Source organism: Oryctolagus cuniculus, chromosome 15 (genome assembly GCF_964237555.1).
Source record: "Oryctolagus cuniculus chromosome 15, mOryCun1.1, whole genome shotgun sequence".
NCBI classification, from domain to species: Eukaryota; Metazoa; Chordata; class Mammalia; order Lagomorpha; family Leporidae; genus Oryctolagus; species Oryctolagus cuniculus.
In genome coordinates this window covers 26,174,126-26,201,545 of record NC_091446.1, presented here as the reverse complement: position 1 = coordinate 26,201,545, position 27,420 = coordinate 26,174,126, and the positions used below count along the sequence as shown (strand labels likewise).

General features: G+C 52.6%; 1 protein-coding gene and 1 long non-coding RNA gene across 5 annotated transcripts in view; both read right to left on the bottom strand.

The window, feature by feature from the left end:
* Positions 1-4,674: 4,674 nt before the first annotated feature.
* Positions 4,675-9,672, bottom strand: LOC138845310 (uncharacterized). The gene is made up of 2 exons (XR_011382287.1): positions 7,305-9,672; positions 4,675-5,023 (listed from the first exon to the last, which is right to left on the bottom strand). It is a non-coding gene; the product is annotated as an uncharacterized lncRNA (long non-coding RNA).
* A 2,942-nt stretch (positions 9,673-12,614) lies between these two features.
* The window catches only part of STN1 (STN1 subunit of CST complex), a 47,623-nt gene continuing 32,817 nt past the window's right edge, over positions 12,615-27,420 (bottom strand). For all 4 annotated transcript variants that reach the window (XM_008270474.4, XM_070057275.1, XM_008270473.4 and 1 more), the window contains 3 exons: positions 24,510-24,629; positions 20,267-20,339; positions 12,615-14,097 (listed from right to left, as the gene is read on the bottom strand). In XM_008270474.4, coding sequence (XP_008268696.2) covers positions 13,940-14,097; positions 20,267-20,339; positions 24,510-24,629 — 351 coding nt within the window. In that variant the 3' untranslated portion in view covers positions 12,615-13,939. The remainder of the gene's footprint in view (positions 14,098-20,266; positions 20,340-24,509; positions 24,630-27,420) is intronic.

Sequence of the window (27,420 nt, the reverse complement as noted above, 5' to 3'; positions counted from 1 at the left end):
TCCCTCAACTTCCAGACATGACAGTTGCAGATTCCTTCCTGGAATCATCAAGCCAGGAAGTCTAGGGCTTTCTGCTCTGGCTCTAGTTGGTCAGCAACACTGTCCCGTGCGAGAGTACTGTGGTTCTCAGTGTGGCCCTCGGACCAGCAGCACCAGCAGCCCTGGGAACTTGTTGTAAAAGCACATTGTCAGGTCCCACCCTGCTCTCACCCATTGAATCAGAAGGTGTAGGAGTAGAGCCCAGCAATTTGCATGAACAAACTCTTCAGAGACTAACACACACGGAAGATCGAGAATGACTGCTCTAGGAATCTCACCCAAAAGAGTGGTGCCCTTCTTGAGAGAATCAAGTCTCTTCCTTACTCTGGTGGCTTATTTTTGTTTCTGCCCTGCATTCATAATTATTATCTGTACAGGCAGGGCTAACCTCTTCTACCAGGATTTGGACAGACATTTTTTTTACTACATATACTATTCTGTAGATTTAAGAATCATACAATTCTTTCTCATTTAAAAAATAATTAAGGGAGCAGGATTTAGCCTAGTGGTTAAGATACCCACAGCACACATCATAGTATCTGGGATGGATTCCTGGGTCTCTCAACTCCAGCTCCCCATCAATCCAGGGAGGCAGCAGTGGTGGCTCTGGAAATTGGGCTCCTCCACGCGGGACACCTGGATTGAGTTGCCAGCTCCTGGCTCAGTCCCCAGGCCACCCCAAGTCATTGCCTCTCTTAAATAAAATTTTTAAATTAAAAAAAAAATTTTTTTTGCCAGGCAGAGTTAGACAGTGTGTGAGAGAGAGAGTTATAGACAGTGAGAGACAGGTCTTCTTTCTGTTGGTTCACTCCCCTAATAGCCACTATGGCCAGCGCTGCACCGATCTGAAGCCTCCAGGAGCCAGGTGCTTCTCCTGGTCTCCCATGCGGGTGCAGCAGTACAAGCACCTGGGCCATCCTCCACTGCCCTCCTGGGCCACAGCAGAGAGCTGGACTGGAAGAGGAGCAACCAGGACAGAACCGGCGCCCAAACCAGGACTAGAACACAGGGTGCCGGCGCTGCAGGCGGTGGATTAGCTAAGTGAGCTACGGCGCCAGCCTAAAAATTTTAAAATATCAAACTAATATTTGAATCAAATATTTGTGAAATTGTGAAAGCATTTTATAGTTTTATGGGGGAGAACTTGGAAACCTCTGTTCTAAATAACATGATGGACAGTCTAGTAGGGATTAGCTTTAACTATGCATAAGAGTAGCTATGGCAACTGTCACCATAGCATCAGGCTATGGTGGTACATGAGCTTGTGCAGAGTGGAGAGGAATGCAGTGGGTACCTTCCTATCCCCATTCGGAAATCCCAGAGACCGGTTCTTCACCTTGACAGAGGAGGCCTTCGGTGGTGACCAGGTGAAAACGCTCTCTCTGCTATCAGCAGCCGCATTTCCAGCATTCCAACCTCTTTCAAAACATAAGCTCTTCTTTGTAACACGTATTTGTTTTTATCTTATTTGAGAGAGGGAGACAGAGAGAAGACGGGTTTTCCACTCACTGGTTCATTTCCCAGATATCCACAGCAGCCAGGACCGGGCCAAGGTGAGGCCAGAATTTTAGCTGAAGCCTAAACTTCAATCTGAGTCTCCCATGTGGGTGGCATGAATGCAAATACCCAAGTCATGACCTGCTGCCCCGGAATGTGTGCACTAGCAGGGAGCAGGGACTGGAAGCAGAGCCGGCACTCAAACCCTGACATTCCAATACAGGATACGGGCGTCCCACGCAGCATCTTAACCACTGCACCAACACGCCCAGAGGTTCTTCCTAACTCCATGGCCAGTCTCCTACCAGCTCGGTTCTTCTGTCCTTATCTGTTCATCTCACCCACTCTCATTCCCCAAAGTGCAGAGGGTTCCTGGCTTTTCATTGAATACTCCTCTCCAAGAGAGAAGAGGCCCCAAGTTTCATAGTCTTCCCACCCTACCAGATCCATGGAATGGACACAAAGCTCATCTTACAAACAGCACTGCAGGCTGGCGCCGTGGCTCACTAGGCTAACCCTCCACCTTGCGGCGCCGGCACACCAGGTTCTAGTCCTGGTCGGGGCGCCGGATTCTGTCCCGGTTGCACCTCTTCCAGGCCAGCTCTCTGCTGTGGTCCGGGTGTGCAGTGGAGGATGGCCCAAGTACTTGGGCCCTGCACCCCATGGGAGACCAGGATAAGTGCCTGGCTCCTGCCATCGGATCAGCGCAGTGCGCCAGCCGCAGCGCGCCGGCCATGGCGGCCATTGGAAGGTGAACCAACAGCAAAAGGAAGACCTTTCTCTCTGTCTCTCTCTCTCACTGTCCACTCTGCCTGTCAAAATCAATCAATCAATCAATCAATCAATCAAACAAACAGCACTGCAGCCTTCTCCTTCTCCTCTCCCCTGCTTCCAGTCAGATCCTGGAGGGGGAGACCACAGGCAGTGCTTCTCCACCCTTAGTGGGCTCACAGGTCCCGTGGGGATACTGTGGGTGTCATGGGCCAAACTCTGCCCTCAAGATTCCCATGTTGCAATGCTAGCTCCAGCACTTCAGAATGCGACTGCACCAGGAGGCAGTGTGTTCGAGATGGTAAGAAAGGTTCAGTGAGTCATCAGAGGGCAGCCCTAACCCATCAGGGCTGGCGTCCTTATAAGTTAGGAGACTGAGATACACGTGCACACAGCAGGAAGACCATGTGAAGAAGACACAGATGCTGGCCAGCTGCCAAGTCAAGGAGCAAGGCGTCGGAAGAAATCAATGCTGCTGACACCTTGGGGGCTTTCGGCCCCCAGAAGCGTGAGAAAATACATTTCTGCTATCTAAGCCACCCAGGGCATGGTCATTTGTTATGGCAGACCTAGTACATCTCTCAGGGGTGGGAAATGACCTTTTGCATTTTTTTAAATGATGCCACAAAATATTTTTATTTCTTTAGTCTTATTTTACTTGAAAAGTAGAAAGGCAGAGAGAGAGAGAGAGAGAGAGAGAGAGAGAGATCTTTCATCTGCTGGTTCACTCCCCAAATAGCCACAATAGCCAGGTCTAGGCCAGGCCAAAGCCAGGAGACTGGAACTCAATCCAGGTCTCCCATGTGGGTGGCCGGGATCCAGGGACTTGAGCCACCACTGCTGTCTCCCAGGGTCTGCATCAGCAGGAAGCTGGACTGGAAGCAGAGGAGCCGGGACACAGACTGGTCACTCTGAAATGGGATGTCCATGTCCCCAGCTGCAACTTAACCTCTGGACCAAGCGCCAGCCCCAGATTCTTCATCTCTGACAAGTCCTGGCGCCTGTGGAGGCTGCTGGTCCACCGACCACACTCTGAGTCGCCAAGCCTCAGGGCACCTGGTTCCCTTTCCTTTTATGGCATCGGCAGCAGCTTCCTACATTATCCAGCAGGAGGACACTTCCCTAAGAAAGCTAAGACAACGCTTCCCACCCTTTTTATAGGCCACACATACGTGGCCCTCTCAGTGCCTGCAGAATCACAGATGACTAAAGAAGGCACAGGGGGTAGCAGGCAACCGGGAGCTCGGGCCTCATCTGCAGCAGGCAGCTGTTTCTCTGACCCCATGAGACAATGTGAGCTTGCTATGGTCAGATTTTTCCAAAATTTCAAGAGAAGTCAGAAATTTGGATTCTTGCATTAATTGCTAGATTTTTTTTTTTTTTGACAGGCAGAGTGGATAGTGAGAGAGAAAGACAGAGAGAAAGGTCTTCCTTTGCCGTTGGTTCACCCTCCAATGGCCGCCGCGGCCGGCACGCTGCGGCTTGCGCACCACGCCTATCCGAAGGCAGGAGCCAGGTGCTTCTCCTGGTCTCCCATGGGATGCAGGGCCCAAGCACTTGGGCCATCCTCCATGGCACTCCCTGGCCACAGCAGAGAGCTGGCCTGGAAGAGAGGCAACTGGGACAGAATCCGGCACCCCAACCGGGACTAGAACCTGGTGTGCCAGCACCACTAGGTGGAGGATTAGCCTAGTGAGTCGCGGCGCTGGCGTAAATTGCTAGATTTTTAAATGTGTATGTGTTGGCTGCTCTGTCTGCTTATTGTGAAAAGTGAAGCAAGGGAGACTTCTGAGGTGCTGGGCATGTTCTATGTCTCGTTTTGGGCATGTAGAAATCCATCACCTAGGTACAGCATAAGTAATAATTTACCAAGTTGCACAACTAAGGTCTATACCACTGACTACTTGTAAATTATGCTGCAAAAACAATGGGGCTGGCGCTGAGGCGCAGCTGGTTAACGCCCTGGCCTGAAGTGCCGGCATCCCATATGCGCTCCAGTTTGGGACCTGGCTGCTCCACTTCTGATCCAGCTCTCTGCTATGGCCTGGGAAAGCAGTACAAGATGGCCCAAGTCTTTGGGCCCTTGCACCTGTCGTGGGAGACCTGGAAGAAGTTCCAGGCTCTGGCTTCGGATCAGCGCAGCTCTGCCCGTTGCGGCCATCTGGGGAGTGAACCATCAGATGGAAGACCTCTCTCTCTCTCTCTCTCTCTCTCTCTCTGCCTCTCCTTTCTCTGTGCAACTCTTTCAAATAAAAAAATCTGCATGGGAATGACAGTTGTTACTCCTGGGGGCACAGGCAGGGAGGATGCCCTTACCTGTATTTCTAACATCATTTCCTCTAAAGAGAGAGAGAAACTCAGGCTCTGTTTATTATTATCTTATATATATATTTTTAATTTCAAAGGTATACAGAGATCGCCCATCCACTGGGCCAGGCTGCAGCCAGGAGTCAGGAACTTCATCTGGGTCTCTGACATGAGTGGCAGGGACCCAAGTGCGTGAGCCGTCACCTGCTGCTTCCCACAGCGCACATCAGCAGGAAGCTGGAGTTGGGAGTGGAGCCTGGACTCAGTCACTCTGACTAGGATGGAGGCATCCAAGTGGCTTCTTCACCACCGCGCCAAATGCTCTCATCAGTAGGGTAACAGCTGCTCATCCCAGTGGCACCTGGATGTCCACTGTTTTCTGGATGTTTGAAATATTTCCGCACCAAACCTACGTAACAGTAACAACAGTGACACCTGTGAAGACCCACACCGGATCAGGCCACCCAAACCCCTCTTGGCCTCCCTTTGGGGACCATAACGATGTTTAGGGAGGAAGTTGCTGCCCCAACTCGAGTCTTCTCTTTCCTCCTTAAATACCTGCTTCCTCTTGGCTGTGGGTGTGATGTGCTGTCCCCCCCCCCCCCCCTTAGCCCAGGGTCCTCCATCACAGCGTCACCAGAAGCTGAGTTCTCAGGGCAACCTCAGTTGTGGGAAAATAAAGTTTATACACCAACCCAAATTGGAACACCCTCTGTGTTGGGTTTGCAGGATGGAAACACCAGAGAATGGACTTCTTTCGCTCTGCAATCAGTGAAGCCTAGTGGTTAAACTCACTGGTTACAAAGCAGCATGCCCTTGGGCAAGCTAAGTCTCTAAGCTTCAGCTCTGGCCAGTAAATGGGAATGATAGCGGTAGCTGCCTATTTGGGTTTAGTGAGGACTTCAGTTTGCTGAGTGATTGGGGCTTCACTCTGCAGTAATCATTAGCTGTTATTAAATAATTATCCAAGGAGGGTTTTACTTTGACTGTCTTTTTTGCATCATGGATTAAGTCTGAGGCCACAGTGTTACTCTGTGGGTGGCTGGCCCCCGAGTCTCCAAGGGAAAATATTCTTGACTTTGAGTCGAGCAGCCAGGGTGGCCAAACGTTGTCAAGGCTGCTGCGGAGGCAGCCGAAACTCGCTTCCTGCCTTCAAGGGTCCGGCCTGCTCTGTCCCTTGTGAAAGAGCCCAAATTGCTAACGCAAACGTCAAAGGAAATGAAGAGTGAAGCCCCAGGCTGCTTCATTTCTTCCCTGCCTCCAACCGCAGGGGAAGGGCCCCTGCCATGCCCTTGGCTGGCGCTCAGGGCCGGGTTGCCAGGACAGCCTCTCCTGTTGATGCTGTTTGGGGCTTGCTGCTCCAGGTAACCCTGCAGGAGCAGCACCTGCTGGCGGCTCTGAAACCCAGAAAGGGCGGTAGCAGTGACTAATGGAGCTGTAAAGGAAAATGCATTCCCTAAACGACTATGATTCCAACGATTTCCCAGTCACCGCCGCTTTGCCGCTTTGTTTCTCCTGGTCTTCTAAGTCACAATAGGGTTTCTCTGAAATCCCGGTTCTCCCCTGCTGCCTTCTGCAGTGAGTCACAGAGCGCCCTTCGTGTGCAGCATGCGAGAGAGCAGCCAGCGGCCGGGAGCGCCCACTTCCCACGTGGTGCTCGGTGCGCCTTTCAGGTGACGGGCTCTTCCAGCCAGTGCAGACCCCCCCCCCCACCAGCCCTCCTGCGCCCCCTTTGTCTTCAACTAGTCTGAGGCCCTGTGGCACTTACTGTGGTCCGCCTTGCAATCTGCCCTTTTCCAAGCCCCTCTCCAATCGATGACCCCCACTCTGAGTCCTGTTTCACCCATGTCTCTGAAATCTGCCTCCCCGCCGCCCTGGGCCCTGCTTAGCCCATCCTCCCCTGCACTCCCGCAGGAGACAGCACCTCAGGCCCACCTGCCCCTGAGCTTGCCTCGAGATCCCACACTCTGCGGCCTGACGCCTGCCCTCAGCCTAACATCCTTCCACGCCGGGCCTCCCACCCCACAGTTTCCAGGGCGAGTGTTCCCAGACCACCAGGCCTCTGCGTCGGCAAGGAAAGCCAGGCCCCGAGAGCTCTGCAGGGAACCCCCCCTCCAACCTTTCTGCTTACTGATTTGTCCAAAGTTATTCCATTTTACACATTTAAAAAGCAGAAAACATTGCAAAATGACTCACTGACTCCTGGTCCCCAATCCCCTACCTGAACAGATCTCCACTGTGTTTTTCTGTAGCCTCTCTCTGTCTCTGTCTCTGTCTCTGTCTCTCTCACACATACACACACACACAAAACCCTTAAAAAAAAAAAAAAACAGATGCTAGCCAACTTTCTAAGGTTGGAAAACCCTGAGGTTCTGATAAAACACTTTTGTACCCTGGGCTATGAATCCCAGGCCTGCGTCTTAGGACCCACTTCACCCAAAGTCCCCAGAGGCCAGAAAACTTTGTCCTACATCTCCCACTCTACCTGGCAGTGTGTTGCACACAGCTGGCACTCAGTAAGTCCAATACCCACCCATGGAAACACTGATTAAGCACCCACTTCATGCTGATCGCTGAGTCAGGGATGGGGACGACCTCACAGGGAACAGGCAGGGACACTGAGTGAAGTCTGCAGCTCTGTACTCGTCTGCAGGTCATGGGCAGGCACAGCTCCCGCGTCCCCTGCTTACCTGGGTTAACAATGAAAGGACCAACTGCCATCACTCCCTGTCCAAGCGGGTGTCTGCGAGTGCTGCTGGCCCACCCCTGGGGCAGCGCTGAGTCCAGCATTCCCAAGGCAGCTGTCATTTCCAGGGCAAGGCAAGTTGGGACAGGGTGGAAACCACAGGCACAGGCAGGGCCTGCTGACGCGGCCCCAGGCGCTGGGCTGAGCTGGGCTGGGCAGGGCTGGGCCGGGCCGGCTGCTGCAGTGAGTAAGGCCTTCAAGCTCCTTCATGCTGGAGGACTCACACTCCAGTGTTCTGGAATCTCCCAAATTGGAGTCTGTGCTCGCTCCCACAGAGCCTGACGGGGCAGCACCCTAGTCACAGGTTGCCTCCCCTGCTGACAGTGCAGACAACCGGGGATATTCTCAGCTCAAGATAAGGTGGTGCCCACTGGGAAACACAATAAACTCTTTCGCTTTTCTGTCCTCCATCCTGGGGGCAGTGATTCCAGCTCTGTTCCTGCAGTGGCCCAGGTGGGAAGTCTGCGTGGGCAGCACCTACCCCACTCCAGTTGGGGTGGGGATCACAAGCAATCTCCCAGAGCTGCACCGCAGCGTCACCCCTTGCTCTCCCTCTCAGAATAGCCTGGAAGGCAAGGTGGGAGCATGACTATGACCTAAGGTGCACCTTGAACTGATTCTCCCTTTGGTGTGGTATGAATCTTACTCCCCTAACTGCACTTGACAAGACTTGTCATACTCCTGTTTTTCCCTCAAACCATCTTGGACTGGGAGCCGCCATGCTCTGGGCTGAACTTGGGGCAGGTTCTCTTTTCCCTGGGGAGGCATGAAAACCCAGGAAGCCACAGGGGAGCTGGTAGACAGGGACAAGGCTATTCGCTCATCTCCTGACAATGGCCTCTGCTGCCAGCCCCAGACTTCCAACCTGGATGTCCCTCCACAAGGCCCAAGTTGAGGCACAGGAATCCTAGGCCGAGGCTCTAAACCTGGAGAAATCCTGCCACTTGCCAGAGGCCTGTCAGAGAGCAGGGTGCACCGTGCAGCACCCCAGAGACCGCTAGTCTCCACTCCCTCTCCCCGGGCCCCAGAACAACAGAGGAACTAGGTCACCTGCACCAGCGGCTTCCACATGGAGCGCCCAGACCTAACCACCCAGAGAAAACACTGGCTTTCTGCTGGGGAAGAAACTAAACAGGAAGAACAAAACCCACACTCTAACTCCATCCAGTATCCTTCCATTTACATTAGAATAAACTGTTCATGAATCCCAGGGCGGCGGCACATCCAGCACTTTGTCACAGGTAGCTTGTGCCACACACCGGAGCTTAGGGAGCCTCAGCACGGCTTCACTGCAAAGCAGAGCTTAAGACGTGGAAGGAGGGCCCTCACCTGGCCTCTGCCCCTCGGCTCCCTGACTGCCCCCAGTAGAAAGTTAACCTCTCCTCCCTGAGGGAGCAATTTCTACTCAAGACATTGATCAAAAGTGGCATCGGTCAGTGATGACAATAACATCAGCTTCTTGTGTTGGCTGGCGCCGTGGCTCACTAGGCTAATCCTCCTCCTGCGGCGCTGGCGTCCCGGGTTCTTGTCCCGGTTGAGGCGCCGGGTACTAGTCCTGGTTGCTCCTCTTCCAGTCCAGCTCTCTGCTGTGGCCCAGGAAGGCAGTGGAGGATGCCCAAGTGCATGGGCTCCTACACCCACATGGGAGACCAGGAGGAAGGACCTGGCTCCTGGCTTCAGATCGGCGCAGCTCCAGCCATAGCAGCCACTCCCCTAGAGTGAACCAACGGAAGGAAGACCTTTCTCTCTGTCTCTCTCTCACTGTATATAACTGTCTCTCTGTCTGACTCTGTCAAAAAATAAAGGGAAAAAAAGATCAAGGCCTTCATGTATTACTATATAATACGAAGGCAGGCATGTGGCCGAGCACATGAAATCTTGAGTCCTTCAGGATGTTCACTCCAGATGTGCAACAAACGGTATGCTGGTGGCCAGGCTCTGTACTACTGCTAGAACATGTGACTGGCCACCCTTGGCCCTGTCCCTGGTAGAACTTGTCTGTCTAAAGGCTCCCATGGGGTGAGCTGCCTTGTAGTGACTAGAATTCCTGGGTTCAAGGCCCTCTAGCTCTGACTCCCCACTCCAGACCCCAGGAGGCAGCAGGTGACGGCTTAAGTATTTGGGTCCCTGTCACCCACATGGGAGACTTGGAATGATTCTCCAGCTCCTGTCTCTGGCCCCAGCCCAGCCTCAACCATTTCAGGCACTTGGGGAGTGAACTAGCAGACAGGAGCTCTGTCTCTCTCCTTCACACATTAAAAAAAAAAAAAAAAAAAAAGTTAAGAAAAAAAAATTTAAGAAAAAAAAAAAAACCCAAGGCACATACGAAATGCTGATTTTTAAAAATATGGTTGTTTTTCTAACAAATGCATGTGCTCTTTAGTAAATGCACAGTACCTGAGGGAGGTAGATGCATTTCCTTCCTTTGTATCTTTTGGTATTACACCTTTTAAAAATGGTGCTGTATGTACGTGACCACTGAAAGATGTCTGTGTCATATTTTCCACAGTGGCCACAGCAACTTTCCTGGTCCGATGGCCCTCTAGACCTTGTCACCCACCAGGAGCTGCTATTCCTCTCTTCTTGGGCCTGCATGAGGCTCCTTTGTGACAGCCTTGAAGCGACGCCGGCTTCTGGAGCTATATATACACAGCACGGCGTCGGTGCTGCCCTCTAGCTCACAGCCGGGGGAATCCCGCCACCGTGGGAGGGAGTCCAACCAGCTCAGTGGTTCTGAGCATATTCACGGCTGCACAAACACCACCACTGCTTCCCAGTGCCCGCTGCCCTGACCTCGTCATGGTCTGAGTCGGCCCGTGCTTCGCGGAGAGCGGAGAAGCCACGAGCTCCTTCGGGACGACTGCTCGGGAGGCCGCTTGCGGAGAAGGAACCGCTCTCATGGGAAAGCACAGATGCTCTTGCCAACGGAAAATTACCAGTTTGCTTGGTCTCAACCCTTGGCACCAAGTCTGGGTTCCTCGTCTTTGAACAGACTTCTCCCACTTGGCTTTCTCCCCGTCAGTGCCCTGGCACGGCATCAGAGGGAAGATAATCAGAGAGGAGTGTCTCACAGGGACGAGCAGGCTGCGGCTTACCGTGCCGCAACACGCGTGCATCTTCCAGCCAATCCTCGCCCGGGTAGAGGCTCCACAGACACTGCACGTGGGTCTACACCTCCAGCAACGTGCACTCCGGGACAGCCAGAGGTGCCTTTGCAGGGGAGCCCTGGGCTGGTCTTCAGCACGACACAGTGGCCTGTGGTCAGCCCCTGTGAGTTCTCATGCCGCTGTGTGAGCAAGAGGCCTGCTTGGTTAAGTCAGGATTCAGACTGTGAGCATGGGGTGAGTGAGAAGCGGCTGGAGGATGTTTGTAGAACTGACACTAGCTACTCACACAAACACCAAAGCTCAGGTGCAGTTTAAAGAGCACCTGCCAGGACAGGCGACGAGGCACAGTGAGTGAAGCTGCAGCTCGGGACACCTGCAGTCCAGCATCATTCAGAGGACCTGAGATCCAGCCCCACCGCCGCTTCCAACCCAACTTCCCACTAATGCACCTGGGTAAGAGATGGCCCAAGGGCCTGGGTTCCTGCCACTCACACGAGAGGCCCAGACTGAGTTCCTGGCTCCTGGCTCCTAGCTCTGGCCCAGCCCAGCCCCGGCTGTTTGGGCATTTAGGGAGTGCAGCAGCAGCTGAAGGATAAAAAGCACTCGGGGAGGATGAGGGAGAAGGCTGGTGGCCGTACAGTCAGCTGCTACTGGTGAGCGGCGCTTAACCCAGCAGACTCTGGGAACCAGGGCAGTCCACGGGCCTCAGCGACCTCCCACCTGCAGGGTGTGGGAGCTGGCGTGGTCATAGCCCTGGTGCCACTGGTCCAGGCTGCTCCTAAGGGCACTAATTCTGAGCACTTCTAGCTGGAACAGCCCCCTGTCCCCAGGATGCCAGAGAGAGCCCCAGGAAAGAGGCAGACACCCGCAGCTGGAAAGCAGCCGGCCACACACAGGCGTGGCGCTGCTGGGAAACTGTGCCGGGCCTGGCTCTGGGTGCTGGGACACAGAAGGAAGCACTAGAGGGGGTGCTCTGGCCTCGTGGAGCATGCTTTTTGCTGGGGAGACAATGACAAACAGGGCAGGGCAGCACAGGAACCCACAGAGAGAGTGTGGGGGGCAGGCCCAGGGGCCATGGGGAAAATTGGGCAGGGAAGGCAGTGCTGGGGAGGGGAAGAGTTCAATAGAATCAGCAAGCACGGTGCCAGCAGACCTCAGGGAGGTGGTGCTGGACGGAGGCTCCACACAGAGCAAGGAGGCACAGCACAGCTCTCTGGGTGGGGAACATTCTAGGCTAAGGACACAAGGAGTGCAAAGGCCCTGAGGTGGGAATGTGCTGAGGCTGACTGGGCTGGGAGCGGGCACAGCAGAAGCAGAAGTCAGGCAGAGCCTCGCAGAGCACCGGGATGCCTCGGGCTCCCACCTGGCATGAGACCAAAAGCTGCGAGAGCCGGAGCCTGGGCAGTCACTGCAGCTGCTGTGCTGAGAACAGACTGAAGGGTGAGAGTGGAAGCAAGAGGGACCCGAGGAGGTGACCGTGATGATCCAGGGAGACAGTAGCAGCGTGCAACGTGGTCAGTCTAGAAACATTCTGAGTCAGGTCGAGAGGATTTGCACAGCCTGGACGTGGGCTGGGAGAGACTGAAGTCAACAGCTTTGGTCTGAGAACTGGAGAATGGAGCTGCCTCTCCCTGAATCAGAGAGGAACCAGAAAGAGCAGGTGTGGACTGGCGGGACAGGGAAGCCTGGCTTTGGGCACAGGAAGCCTGTGACGTTTCTCAGACACTCAGTGGAAACGTGAGGAGGAAGCTGGACAGGAGGCTCTGATGGCCAGGGGAGAGGCCCAATCCGGGTACACACTGGGAGTTCCCGGCATATACATGGGAGCACCCACATGGCTGTGTGAGCCTCCTATGTGAGCAAAACAGACAGAAAAGAGGTCTGGGGCTGAGCCCCAAGCAAAGGAGACTGCAGTGGCAGCAGAGCCAAGTGAAACAAGCACTTCCAGGCGGGGGCCAAAGTCAACCGCATGTATGCACATACGTGACAGCTGTAGCAACAAACACGCTCCGGCATGCTCCCCAACATGCACGCACAGGCACGCACACGCACACGCACACGCAAATGCCCTGCACCCATGTACAGATCGAGAACTTGACGTGCTTCCCGCTAAACGCACTGGGAACAGCGCTCCCGGCACTCAGAGCTGCGTTTTCCGTCACTTTAAGGCTGTGTCGTATTCCATCACATACATGGGTCACAAACAACTTCTCCCTACAATCAGTACCGTGCCTGCTTCACGACTCAAGATCACACACAAGGGGCGTCCTTTCCCACGAGTGAGGTCACCTCCTCGAGACAGACCCCCGGTGCGAGGACTTGCACTGCCAACGTTTTGATTCCAGACTCCTTCCTGGGCAGCACCACTAGTCAAAGATGGATTCAATATGCAAGGCAGAAGGACTGCTGGGATGTCATTGCAGGCAGACTCTCTCCGCCAGGCACCCTCTGACCACGGGGAAGCTGTCTGCACAGGCGTTGTGAGAAATCGCCAGAGGTCTGGGTCCCATCAGCAAGGCCCGCGACAGGAAGCACTGTGCCAGGACGCGCTCCCAGCCGGCCATCTGCGGGCTGCGGCTGGCTTCTGAGGGTAACGACGTCCTGTTTCCACTCCGGACAGAGCAGCCCTCCAGGCTGCTGGAGCTCCAGCTGAACCACCAACAGTCTCTTACGTCATGAGCCACAGCAGCAGACGAAGGCAGATGTGAAATGATTGTGATTAACTCCGAACCCTTCTGCACACGATGCTTTTGCTGGCGGATTTAGCACGCCGCTGTTGGAACAGGTCTCCTGCAGCGCTCTGCTGTTTTCCGCTCGCCCGACTCTTCCCAGCAGAGGCAGGACTCCGCCGCCTGTCCGGGCAGGTCCCGCCTGTGTCTTTACAGTGTCAGCATGCCCTGCACACTCAGCAGCAGCCTTGAAAATGACACCTCCTGCCCGCCAGGCTGCTGGCTGCCACCCTCGGCCATCGTCAGGAACGCATCACTGCAGGGCCCATGGCTGGGCCTGAGCCACAGGCACTCCTCCCGGGACAGCTGCTCCCAGAGGTGGGCTCTGAGCCACCACCAGAGGCCCACGGGAACGGACCTCTGAAAGTTTGAGATGGTGGATCTGGCTGCCTGCTCTTCAGCTCTCACAGCACGTAGGCCTCTGCCCCATGACGTCCCTTGACCACAGCAGAGTCTCAGACCACAAACACCCCGAGGAAGCCACCAGCACGGTCTCCTCTGGGTTCTGCTCTGGGAACGGGGCCCAGTCCAGCCAGGAGGTCGATGGGGCCTTCTCGTATGTCGAGGCTGGGAGCAAAGGCACTGTACCCCAAGGAGACAGCAGGCAGACAGCGGCCAGCGGCAGCTATGCCGCATCTCACTCCCCGAGCAGCCACATCTTTACCGAGTTTATCAAGCTCCTGGGTGCTGTCCACATCTTCCTCCTGCTGGCCGGCGGGCCTGTGAGCCGCCCGCGCCTCTGCTCAGAACGCCACGTAGTAGTGCTCCAGCGTGCTGACCACGTCACTCTGGTCCTCCAGTAGCTCCAGCACCTGCTGCAGCACAGCCTCACTCAGGTCTGGGCGGAGCCTCAGGCGAGCACAGGCCAGGATGTGCCGCAAGTGGCAGCCCTTCTCCACGACTGCAAGGAAAACGCAGAGGCTCAGCGCGGACTCTGTCAGGCCCTCCCCGTCCTCACCTCTCCCTGCGGACTCTGTCAGGCCCTCCCCCGTCCTCACCTCTCCCTGCGGACTCTGTCAGGCCCTCCCCTGTCCTCACCTCTCCCCACTTCCTGACCTGGCACCCGCATTTCCACAACATGCTCAGATGATTCTACTGTGCACGGAAGTCTGCAATGCATTGGCCCAGAGGTTCACGAAAACAAAATTACCTGTTCTCAGGCCCCTTACATCACCACAGCCACAAAGACCACTGCTCCAAGACTCTCCCCTTCAACCTTCAGTGAGTCCCAACTGATGACTTTTTCGCACAGTCTAATGGGGTCCCAGTGCTTGACAGACTTTCCCCTCTGGCTTCCCAGGCGGGCTCTGCATTCTTCCCCGGAAGTCCAGATCTGGCAAGGCTACCCTTCTGAGAGGGCCTTATGGCCCTGGACGGCTCTCACGCCTCCCTGCCAGGCTCCCAACAAACCGTGCCTGACAGTTGTGCCCTGGTAACCTTTTATCCTCTGCCCAAAACTAAGATCTCTGGGCACATTCTTATAATGATGAAAGTTCAGGGTCACTGATCTCTTTACACTTGGAATCAATGATTTAGAGCAGTGGTGTTCACAATTAAATCATGGGGCATCATGAAATCAATCTTCATGGGCAGTAATTAGTATTCTTTTTCTTACCAAACAGGCCCAAAAAAATGAGCTTAGGACATTATAGAATGTACTCCAATTTCATTAGGATAAGCATTACTTTGCGACGCTTTACTTCATATTATATGTATGTAAGAATATTATGCACTAGAGTTGTGTAATTTATTAGATCATGATGCAAAAGTATTTCTAACTCTGAGCCAAACTCAAGCCTCATAAGCAAGAGCAAGTTCTCATTCTGTCACATTCCACAGCAGGGCCCCGCGTGGGCTCTCACCATCAAATCCCAGCACCGGGCACACAGTCACTGAATGCTGTTTTCAGATGATAAACCGTGAAAGGCTCCACGAAGGTTTGGTGTGAGCTTCAGTGCACCTTTTTAGCCTTGGGTAAGCCACAGAGTCCTCAAACCTCAGTTTTTTTCCCATAATGGGGCAGGCACGGTGGCTGGGGAACTGGGACCTTCTCAACTCTGTTTCAGGAAACAGCCCAGGGCTGGAAAAGATGTGCTAAACTGCGACCTCTAGTGGTGGTGTCAACTCACCACTCCTCCCGGCTGGGATTCCTACTCTCATTCCCAGGCTGTTTCTTCACCATCAGTGGAGAGAAATTTCTCAACATCTATTATGTGCAAAGCACTGGGCAAGGAGAAGCAGGGAGAGCATAGTGGATGGATGGCTGACACTGGAGCCCACGCCAGATCTGAATTTGAGTCCTGGCTCTACAACGTCCTTCACAATGAGGGAAGTGGATGGAAGGAGAGCCATGGCAGGTGCGTCTGACCTTGGGAACTACTCTGATTCTATCACCACATCCATAACCCGAGCCCAGGCATGCAGCGTGGCCTGCTCTACAGAGCATCAGCCCATCCTGAGAAAAAGACTCACAGAAAGCAAAGCTACAGGGCTAACGATGGAGGGTCACATCTGCTGCACACAGCACAGGGACCACCAGCATTTCAGGGCCGCCTGCCTTTTAACCTCAGATTTTGTAAGACTCAGATGCTTGGACTCACAGGAATGTGGGGAGCTGAGTCCCTGGGGCTTATGGGAAAGGCTGTTCCGCTGTCTCAGGGTTGTCTGCTGAAGCCGTTCAAAACTGACATTCCAGTCATGCGGGAAACATGAACTTGGGCTCTTCTTTGGATGAGAAATTATTAGACAACAGGAGAAGCAGTAGAAGTGGGTGAACCATTCCCCAGTGGCTGGTGCAACAGGCTCACTTGATTCCTCCTGGATGAGCCTGGGGCCCGCAGACGTAGTGATCCGAGGAATCCCCGCTAAGGGCAATGATAACTGTGCCTTACACGTTTCCAAGCACTTCTGCATAAGCCTCATTGCTACCCAACTTCCAAGAGAAGCTCAAAATAGCTGGTATTCTAAAACTCAAATCATATTAAGGCAAATTTCAGATATAATCTGACTCTAAAAGGCCATGAAATCTAGTTGACAATATTAATTGAATATTTCAAAATAGCTAATAGGGAGCATTTTTTAATGTTCCCAACACAAAGAAATGACAGATGTCAGGCTAATCCTCCGCCTGCGGCGCCGGCACACCAGGTTCTAGTCCCGATTGGGGCGCCGGATTCTGTCCCGGTTGCCCCTCTTCCAGGCCAGCTCTCTGCTGCGGCCAGGGAGTGCAGTGGAGGATGGCCCAAGTGCTTGGGCCCTGCACCCCATGGGAGACCAGGAAAAGCACCTGGATCCTGCCATCGGATCAGCGCGGTGCGCTGGCCGCAGCGCGCCGGCTGTGGCAGCCATTGGAGGGTGAACCAATGGCAAAGGAAGACCTTTCTCACTGTCCACTCTGCCTGTCAAAAAAAAAAAAAAGAAAGAAAGAAAGAAATGACAGATGTCTGAGGTGACATACTAATTACCCTGATGTGAGCCTTCCACATTGCACACACATATTGAAATGCCACACCACACCCCATACTACATGCAATTACCATGTGTCAACTAAACATTTTTTAAAGGCTAGGAAATCACTTTACGGTCCTCTTAAAAATACCGTAATAGGTTAAAAAAATTACTCCAAATTACTCCAATGTGAGTAGTGTTATATGGTATTCAGTTTCCCCAAAATGCAGTTGTACTCCATACTCCCCACGGCATACAATAAATCTGAGCTGGATACAAATGGGCTGTTTTAAAAGTTGGGTTTTTTGTTTGTTTGCTTGCTTGCTTTTAAATTTATTTGAGAGACAGGGAGACAAAAGAGCTTCCATCCAATGGCTCACTCTCTAAATGCCCTGGCTGGTCTGAAGCTGGGAGCTAGGAATTCAATTCGGGTCTCCCATGTGGGTGGCAGGAACTGAACTGCTTAACTCCTACAGTCCATATTAGCAGGAACTGAAGTCAGGAGTTAGAGGTGGGTACCAAACCCAGGTACTCTGTTAAAGGATTCAGGTATCTTAACAGGCATCTTAACCATTAGGCCAAACACCCGCCTTTCTGAGAAGCCAATCGTATAAAGTAATCATCTAGTAAAATCCTGCCATTTTAGAACTCATCAAATGCCAGTTTCCTTTGTTTTAAAATGACAGGAGAAAGCCCCTAGGCTTAGAAAATACAACCTAAACTTCTTATAATAAATCCAGGCAAAGGGTATATGACTGTTTACTATACTAGCCTTTCAATTTTTCTATGGGTTGGAACATTTTCAGAACAACAAGTTGCGGGTAAAAACACATCTTTGGGGGCCGGCATTGTGGCGTAGTTGGTTAAACCACTGCCTCTGATGCCAGCATCCCATATGGGCACCAATTCCAGTCCTGGCTGCTCTGCTTCTGATCCAGCTCCCTGCTAATATGCCTGGGAACACAGCAAAGGATGGCCCAAGTGCTTGGGTTCCTGCCACCCATGTGGGAGACCTGGGTGGAGCTCCAGGTTCCTGGTTTTGGCCTGGCTCAGCCTTTGCAATTATGGACTTTGGGGAATGAACCAGCAGATGAAATACTGCCCCCCCTGGCCCGTGTATGCGTGTGTGTGTGTGTGTGTGTGTGTGTGTGAAACTGCTTTTCAAATAAGTAAATAAAATTTTTTAACAAAGACTTCTTCAATGTGGAAGCCTTTTTGGAAATTTTTGTTATAACCGTACTTAAAGCCAAAATCCAGACTGTTTTAACTTCAGCTCAACAATTATAGAGCAAAATGCACACACAGATTCTATCTGCAACTGCTTCCTTCCAGATCAATATCAAAACAAGCAGAGGGAGAAGGAGACTTCCGGGCCTTTGGGCTAGGGAGTCAAGGCCAATAGCTGGGCCTTTAGGAAACACAACTTCATCTTATTTAACCCTTTCCAGCCCTTCTCATTTGTCTCATTCATCTCATAGCTTTATAAACACCAATCCACTGACTTCTCCTCATAACCCATCAAGCAGGCACTGCTGTTATCCCCATTTTGCGTACAAAGAGCCTGAGACACAGACTTGCCCAAGGTCACACAGCCACAGAGTGGCAGAGCTGGGATTCAGATAAGAGCGCAGCTCCCCAAGACCGGCCTGAGCCTGATCTGTGCTTCACCTTCCAACCGCAGCTTTAGCCCTGCTGAGAAGTCGGACACTGACTGCAGATGTCAAGTCCACTGACCCAGCATCTTGAGAAGGAAAAGCTCAATGCTTCTTTGCGTGAAAGGTTAGAAACGGACTAAAGGCCCAGCAGGGACGGTTCAGGAAATGGTGAACTGGAATACTGTGTGGCCCTCAGCAAGACGGAGCTAATTTTCTGGGTTCTGGAGCCAGTGCTCTAGAAGCTGTGGTCAGCTCTGAAGTACCAGCTGAGGGACAACGTGTACTGCACACCAGTGTTTACTTCCTATACAAATTACGTTTTAAGTGCATATGGCATTTCCAGAAGGATATGGAAGAAACTAGCAACCACCACTGCCTTTAGGAAGGGAAACGGCCTGCGGCTCAGCGCTGGGAGCCTGCCTTTTCCGTGTGCATTTCTGCACTGGGGCTTTTTAAGGGACGTGTACACTGCTATTCAGCATGATTTGTTACTGCCATAGGGTGCAGCATTATGGAGAGTGGTTACAGCATGTTCCTTTTATCAGCACCCACAGGACTTGGGCTTTACAACTCAGCTCCAGCAGCTGCCGAGTGCCGGGTGACGGGCTGGCAGCTCTCAGGATCCTGCGTACAGACTGCGCCGCAGGGCCAGGCCCGCCTGCTCTGCACCGTCACTGCCAACAGTGGCTGGTCGGGTGGACACTACACCTGCCACCTTAACAGCTCTGGGCCAGGTTCTCCTAAGAGATGAGTTCCTTTCACTTCCACCCCAGGCCCTGGGCTTTCATCCGTTTTGTCCTAGAGTGGATCAAAGTAAGCATCTGGCAGGGCTGGGGAGGGGAGCATCTCCCATTCCTTGTGGGCCAAAGAGTACCACCGCCGCACCGCTCTCCGAAGCTCCTGTGTGTCTGGGTAGCTGGGATTTCCCTTCAATTTGCTTTTATTTTTCTGAGTGAAAGGAACAACAGTAATTCACTGCATTAACTTACAGCATGCCCTGAGTTTGTTTTAAGGCATCTTGTCACACGATCTGGGATCTGATTTCATCAGGTTACAAACACCAGGGCTGGAGACCTGGCCCAGCCCCACCCACTGACAGCCTGGGGCAGGACCATGCCCAAGGGATGGATGGGCTGAAAGGACCGGAAGGCGGAGTAGGAGCTGGGGTCATTAACAAACCTTTCCACTTCCTTTCTCCCATCAGTTGTGGACTGTGTCAACACTCATTGTTAGTGTATGTTTGCAAAAGGTGGACTTTGAAAAGTCACCTTTAGGGCTGGCAGATTTAAAGATAGGAGTGATGTTCTCTGCTCCTAACCAGTGTTTGTGTTGTGAGAGTGGCTGCAGTTTGTGTGTCTAACCACTAGGGGCTGACCTAACTTCACTAAACCAACTATTTTCAAACAGCTTTTGTAAATTCGCAGTTTCCAAGATGACTGAATTAGACCTTTCACAAACTGTGCGTCTAGGACTACTTCTAACACCAGGCTACTCCTAACATTTCTTGATGCCAGAACAGGGAAATGTCACATTTGTGGACACAGACACAGACAAGCATGGAACACAAAATCACACAACTCAGAGAAGACATGAGAAGGAGAAAGGCATGAGCCGGTCCAGTGCAGTGGCTTTCCTCATAGTAGCAAGATCACCAAAGGAGGCTGCCTTCCAGCCCCCACCTCGATCCCTACAGAATCAGAATCCCCAGGGGAGAAACCTGGGCACTAAGTGTTTAAAAGAGCTCTGAGGCTGACCCTCATGCGCAGCCCAAGATCAGAACTGTGCTAGTCTAACGTTCACCCCAGAGAGGAGACAACCAAAGCTGAGAGAGGGCACAGGCCTTGACCACCACCTTGCCACAGCACTAAGGGGACAAGCCCCAGGCCTCTAGACTCTTCCTCCCCTGCCCCTGGGAGTGTGCATTCCCTTCCAGTGCACCAAGGGCCCTCTCTGCATGGCGCCACTTACAGTGTGGTTTCTGGCAGTCTTCCTGGATGATCTGGTGGATCTTTCTATGCAGGTCCTTGTCTTCTCTGGTTACCTAAGTAGGAAAAATAGTGCAGAGAAGAGTTCTGAGATAACACCACAGTTGTGGCTTCCAGACTCCCACATCGGCATTTAGAGTAGTTTCTAAAGGTTTTATAACAATTATCTTCCTGACGTGAACCATGTGGCTTTCCATAGTTGGCCTATTGTCAAACCAGTTCTGTCCTGCGCAGCTCACAGCTCTGTGGCTGGCCCAGAGCTGGCTCACTAGGGCCAAGACAGAAAGAACACCTGGAATTCTGCACTTGGAAGGAGCTTCTTTCCTTTTAAACACTCATGACACACCCTTACAAGTGCTCTGGCTTGCTTTTATGTTTTTAAAGAAGACATAGTGATCCAAACCTCCAGTCTATTATTCCAAGTTCCCTTTTCTTGGCCCTGTCTCACAGAGTTAAACTTTTGATTTATTTCAGAATCTCTCTCACACACACACATGCACACAGAGCATGCAAGTGGTTGTGCATTCTCATCCACTGGTTTGCTGCTCAAATCCCTGAAGCAGCCAGGGCTGGGAGTCATGAGTCCAATCCAGGTCTCCCAAGTGGACGGCAGAAACCCAACTACTTGATGGGCCGGCGCCGTGGCTCAATAGGCTAATCCTCCACCTTGCGGCGCCGGCACACCGGGTTCTAGTCCCGGTTGCCCCTCTTCCAGGCCAGCTCTCTGCTATGGCCAGGGAGTGCAGTGGAGGATGGCCCAGGTGCTTGGGCCCTGCACCCCATGGGAGACCAGGAAAAGCACCTGGATCCTGGCTCCTGCCATCGGATCAGTGCGGTGCGCCGGCTGCAGCGGCGGCCATTGGAGGGTGAACCAACGGCAAAGGAAGACCTTTCTCCCTCTGTCTCTCTCTCTCACTGTCCACTCTGCCTGTCAAAAATTAAAAAAAAAAAAAAAAAAAAAAAAAGAAACCCAACTACTTGAGCCATCGCTGTTGCCTCCCAGGGTGCACATGAGCAATGAAGCTAGAATCAGGAGCTGGAGCTGGGACTCAAATCCAGGTACTCTGATATGGAACACACACCTTAACTGCTCAGTGCCCATCCCTGTCTAATATTTCGTTTTCTTCCTTCTACCCATATGGGAAAACAAACAAACAACAACAAAAAACTGTCAGGAAAAGCTAGCAAGGGAGTGAATCCAGCTTATCCACCACCATACTCTGCCCTCAAAGGCAGGTGTAACCATGTTTCCTTCTCAAGAAGTTCAGAAAAGAGGGAAGCAGCAATCCTTTGGGCTTCACCCTCAAATTCAAGTCAATCTAATAACAACAACAAAAAAAGGAATAGACCAGAGGGTAACAGGAATAGGGGTGAGTGAGTGAGAGAGAGAAAGAGAAAGGGAGGAACAAAACATGAAAACCAGCTTCAAGCCAAGCGTTATGATTCTACTTCAGAGCCCAGAAGGCCTGCCTCCTGACTTACACAGCAGGGACAGTGGCAACACTGCCTTCTCTCAACTCACAAGCTTAGGGTGAAGATTCAACAAGCAGTGTGGGAGAGCCTCTGAGAGCTGGCAAGCCCTGTGGAAGCACAAGTATTTACACAGCACGACAGGCCCTTCCCGGAGGCAGGCACTGGTGGCAGGAGTGAAGCCAGAGAGGGCAGGAGATCTAGGCCTGCCTCATCACCCCATTCCAACTCACGGTGATTCATAGGAGGAAGTGCCCAGCCCTGCCACACCTCGCCCTGGCTGCTGCCTGTGGCCCTGCAGAAAGGCGTGTCCCAGGGGGCTCACACAAGCGTGAGGCAGCGAACCCCAACCTCTCCTCCTCCCGGGACAGGGTGCGCCACACTCACCTTCTTCCAGAAGTCATTGAGACACAGCTCAACTCTAAAAACCTCTCAAACGAGGACTCTCTAGGGTCAACCAGTACCAGAAAATGCGTGTTAGGGAAAGCTGCCCCGGGGGCCTTGCTTGGCTTCCCCTGTCTCTAAGAGGATCACAGGGAACAAAAGCCACACAAGCCACATGTGGGCGACTAGCTCAGTGGTCCTGAGCAGGCCCATCTTTTTTTTTTTTTTTTTTTTTTTTTTTTTTTTTTTTTTTTACAGGCAGAGTGGACAGTGAGAGAGACAGAGAGAAAGGTCTTCCTTTTGCCGTTGGTTCACCCTCCAATGGCCGCCGCGGCCGGCGCACCGCGCTGATCTGAAGGCAGGAGCCAGGTGCTTTTCCTGGTCTCCCATGGGGTGCAGGGCCCAAGCACTTGGGCCATCCTCTACTGCACTCCCAGGCCACAGCAGAGAGCTGGCCTGGAAGAGGGGCAACCGGGACAGAATCCAGTGCCCCGACTGGGACTAGAACCTGGTGTGCCGGTGCCGCAAGGCGGAGGATTAGCCTATTGAGCTGTGGCGCTGGCCCAGGCCCATCTTCAGCGTGGCTCCTTCAATATTAAAGGTGTGTGCACAGAACGAGGCCAGTAAGCACTGGGTGCAGTGTCACCTGCATGGCCTGAGGATGTTCAGACGGTGCTCACTGAAAGCTTAAACACACAGGCCCTGTGCTCCTGCGCCTCTTCCTCGAACAGTCCATGGTACACCAACACTGATGCACACTCACAGAGAGCACGTGCAGGTGTGGCCACCTTGGTGATAGCAGAGGCTAGAAGCGTCTTAAGTGTCCATCACAAAGGAATGGCTAATACATTGATGGCAAGTCCCCCACAGGATGGAGGAAGGCATTCAGAAGAGTGAGGGAGCCTGGGAGTAGAAAACTACCTGGGGTGAGCTCTCCTGGAACCAAAAGAAGGAGCTCATGTTATTTCCAGCAGTGGTTCTTAACTGCCTCAGGGACACGTGGCAATGTCTCAGCTACTGCTCTACGTCCTCCACTGCACAGGTCAGGCCCCACAACCATCAGTCCTGGGACCCAAAGAGTGCCGAGCCTTGATGTAGACGACGATTACATGTCTTGCCACAGGCACACATGTGCACCTGTGTGCATTTGTGAAGCACAGATGAGTGTCAGTAAAAGGCACCCCAGGGGAAAATAAAAACCAGCCTTCACTTCTGAGTTTACGCACCTCCCTTAAAAATGATTTTGAGGCCGGCGCCGCAGCTCACTAGGCTAATCCTCCGCCTTGCGGCACCGGCACACCGGGTTCTAGTCCCGGTCGGGGCGCCGGATTCTGTCCCAGTTGCCCCTCTTCCAGGCCAGCTCTCTGCTGTGGCCAGGGAAGTGCAGTGGAGGATGGCCCAAGTACTTGGGCCCTGCACCCTACGGGAGACCAGGGTAAGTATCTGGCTCCTGCCATTGGATCAGTGCGGTGCGCCGGCTGCAGCGCGCCGGCCGCGGCGGCCATTGGAGGGTGAACCAACAGCAAAAGAAAGACCTTTCTCTCTGTCTCTTTCTCTCTCACTGTCCACTCTGCCTGTCAAAAAAAAAAAAAAAAGATTTTGAAAGCAGTAAGTAGGTATTTTTAAGCAACAAATATACTTGTGGGGCTGGCGTGGCACAGTGGGTTAAACTACCACTTGGTATATTTACATTCCGGCTGCTCCACTCCTAAACCAGCTCTTGCTAATGTGTCTGGGAAAACAGCAGAAGACAGGCCAAGTATTGGGTTCCTGTCACCTATGTGGGAGACCAGGATGGAGTTTCTGGCTCCTGGCTTCAACCTGGCCCACACTTGGCTATTGCGGCCATGTGGGGAGTGAACCAGCGGATGGAAGAATGCATTTTTTTTAATATTTATTTATTTGAAAGAGTTACAGAGAGGAGAGGCAGACAGAGAGAGAGAGAAAAGCCTTCAATTCGCTGGTTCACTCCTTAAATGGTAGCTGTACCAATCAGGAGCCAGGAGCCACGAGCTTCTTTCAGAACTCCCATACAGGTACAGGGCCCAAGGACTCGGGCCATCTTCTACTGCTTTCCCAGGCCATAGCAGAGAGCGGGATCGGAAGTGGAGCAGCAGGGACTTGAACCGGCGCCCATGTGGGGTCCCAGCACTGCCAGCAGTGGGCTTACCCACTACGTCACAGCACCCATGTGGGATCCCAGCACTGCTTACCCGCTATGTCACAGCACCGCCCCAGAATGCTTTATCGTTCTTTTCCTGTCACCCTGCCTTTCAAATAAGTTAAATCTTTAAAAGAAAAAAAAGAAAAGAAACACACTTGTAATTCTTGTACTTGAAGCTAGTAAGGGAAACAAACTGCAGGTCACTCACATAGTACAGGTCATCAAAACCTCCACTTCTCTGGAAAACAAGGCCTTTCTCCTGCAGAAGCTGTATGGCATTCTTAAATATGCTGTGAATTGCCTTGGAAGTGGTGTCCTTACAATCCACCTGCATGAAGAGGAGAAAGGGAAAAAAGGAGAAATCAATCCCACCTCACAGCACCGAAGAGTAACTCCCTAGACCAACCGGTTTGTGACTGTGCCCAGCAAGCTTTCAATCTGTGAGTCCAGACAGCCTGGGACGCACCCAGGCAGGTGTTTGTCGAGGGCTGGGGAGCCTGCGCCGTCAGGATGGTGCTTGTGCAGTTTCATACCTCAGTTGTGAGTTTGTGTTTGTTTAATACGATGATAAGGAATAGAAAATCAAAAAGCTATTCTCACTGCTGGTCAGTCTTTGTCATATGTAACCCAAACATGGTACATATGTTAGCGCCTTTCTTCATTAAAGTTGTGGCTACACAGTCTCTTCCCGAGGACTTGCTTCCTGCTGAAGCAACCCAGGCATTCCTGCATGCAGTAAGCACTAAGCAGTCTCCTGGCTTTAATCAGAGTGCAAGGGAGGCCGACAGTGGTGCAGGTGGGAGCCAGGGCTGAAGGTGCAGAGCTGTCCTAGAGGAAAGCGAGCTCTGAGGCCGTCACTGGTGTTCTGCTCCCCACGTCCCACACTCTGCCCTTCTCTACTGACTGGAGTGCCTGGGGAGGCATGTGCTGCCACAAGGCTATCAGCTACGTCCTGCTATAGTCCTGGCCATCTCCTCCCTGGGACACGGCAGGTGACCAATAAAATTTTTGTGAACTACATACCCCATTAGAGAGGCTACATGCATTATCCTTTTCTGTTGGAGTCCCAAAGAACAGCAGTTGTCCTTCAAGGCACAGATCCATTTTTAATGTACAGAAAAATATACAAGTTCAGATATTAAAAAGAGCAGAGCTCCAGTGAAATGCAGCAAAGCTTCCAAAAAAGTATTTGCAGGCAAAATCCTACCTGTGATGAAAGGTGCATACCGCGGTACCTGGGCGACCCCACGGGTGCTGAGAAACCAAGTGGGGGCTCAGACTCACCGCTAACATTTCCTCCAGGGGACAAGGAAGCAGAGAACACCCACACAGTATCCCGGATTGACAATTCTACCCCTAATGAAAACTTCTCTTTGTAGAAGTCTCTCCTCCCAATCCTGCCAAGGCATTTTATTAGACTAATAGATCCTGCTGCCGTTTCACGATGTGCTCTCCTGGGCTAAAGGTGACGACAGTCTAACACTCTTAATTGAATGAAGTTTACGTTTTCCCTTAACAGAACAAACTGGAGGCCCTGGTTACCGGGAGGTCAGGAAGGCCTAAAAGAGGGTTTTAGGGGGTGGCAGCACCCACTCTCAGGAGGGAGAAGGCTGAGAAACCTGGGGGGATCCTACAGCCAGAAGAGCCATCTGGGTGTGACCAAACCTCTCACCCACGACCCTCCCCACACATCCCCAGTCTCGGAGCTTATGGCAAAGCTGCGGTTAACTTCCTACAGGACGGCTCCTCCCTATAGGGCAGGTGCGCCCAGGCTGACAAGACTCCTCCCCAGACCCGTGCAGCACCTTCATCTCCATCATTCTAGGGAGGTTTGTTTTCTCTGGCCAAACGAACACAAGGATCCTAGAGGACGAGTTGATTGCATTTCTTAGTGAGACAGACACAAATGGGAAATGAACTAGAAATGATTGTTACATGATTATTCCTGTCATTAAAAATAATTACCCCGGATTACACACACACACAAAAAAACAGTTTCTGGGGAAGACCCAGCAGCAGGAAGAGGGGAGGCCTGGCCTGGGAGACGAAAGGCTCAGCTTCAGCAGTGAGCGGGTGGGGTTCCACGCACGCGGGGCTCTCTGTCAGCAGTGAGCGGGTGGGGTTCCACACACACGGGGCTCTCTGTCAATGTAAACAACCGCTGAGGCTTCCTCTGCAAAAACAGTGGCCTCTGCTGACCCCGGGCCGCGGCTCCCAGCCTGCTTACGAGACCAGTCTCAAGGGCCAACCGCCATGGCCCCCTCCAGCCAGCAGCTCTTCCTGGCTGGAGATCTGGATCTTTCCTGTCTTTTCTGAAACAGTAATGACAGGCTCATCCGATTCAGGAAACCGAAATTGCCCACAGACAAAAACAGTGACTGGCTCCATGGGCTGAGCCTCACCAAGCCTCTGCTAGGCTCAGGCCAGGAACTGGGTGGAGCCCTGAAATATATATAGTCTCCACTCCTGGAGAAACTCAGCATTCATCCAGCTGTCAGTGAAACAGTGGCTGTGCGAGGTCTGCTTCTCATGCTTCTGGATTCACTAAGAAGGGCCGCTATGGAAAAAGAAAGAAAGGGACAGAACATTCCAACCCGTTCTCTGGCCTCTAAGCTCTACCAGCATCATAATGACTTGACGAAGCGTTCACCTGTAAGACAATGCAAGGTGCCACAGGATCTAGGATGTCACCATCATTCTAAAGCATCTTTGGTTTCCCGGGACTCTATTAAGTGGAATTCAATTAAATGACATGGGCCTCCCCAGCAAAGCAATGTGAGGGCCTAATTCATAATTGATGGGAAAAATCACTTCCAAAGACAAAACAAGTACAGTGCCAGAACCATTCTTCTGAAACCTAACAGGCTGTGGGCAGACACAAGTTTCTGCTCTGAGCATTTAACACATGTCATGCCAAGGCGTCCCCACCCTGCACTGGGAATGGAGGGGCATCCCAGCCTCAGAGCCCTGAGTCCCTCCCTCACCACAGCTGTCCTGGAGAGCTGGCTCCCGTGAAGAACGCGGTCTTCGCGTTGCCTTCCAAACATGCTGACAGAGTTCCCAAGCCCCAGGAGGGGGTCAGGTGGTTTCGAGCCTCCGTTAAATGATTAAACGGGAGG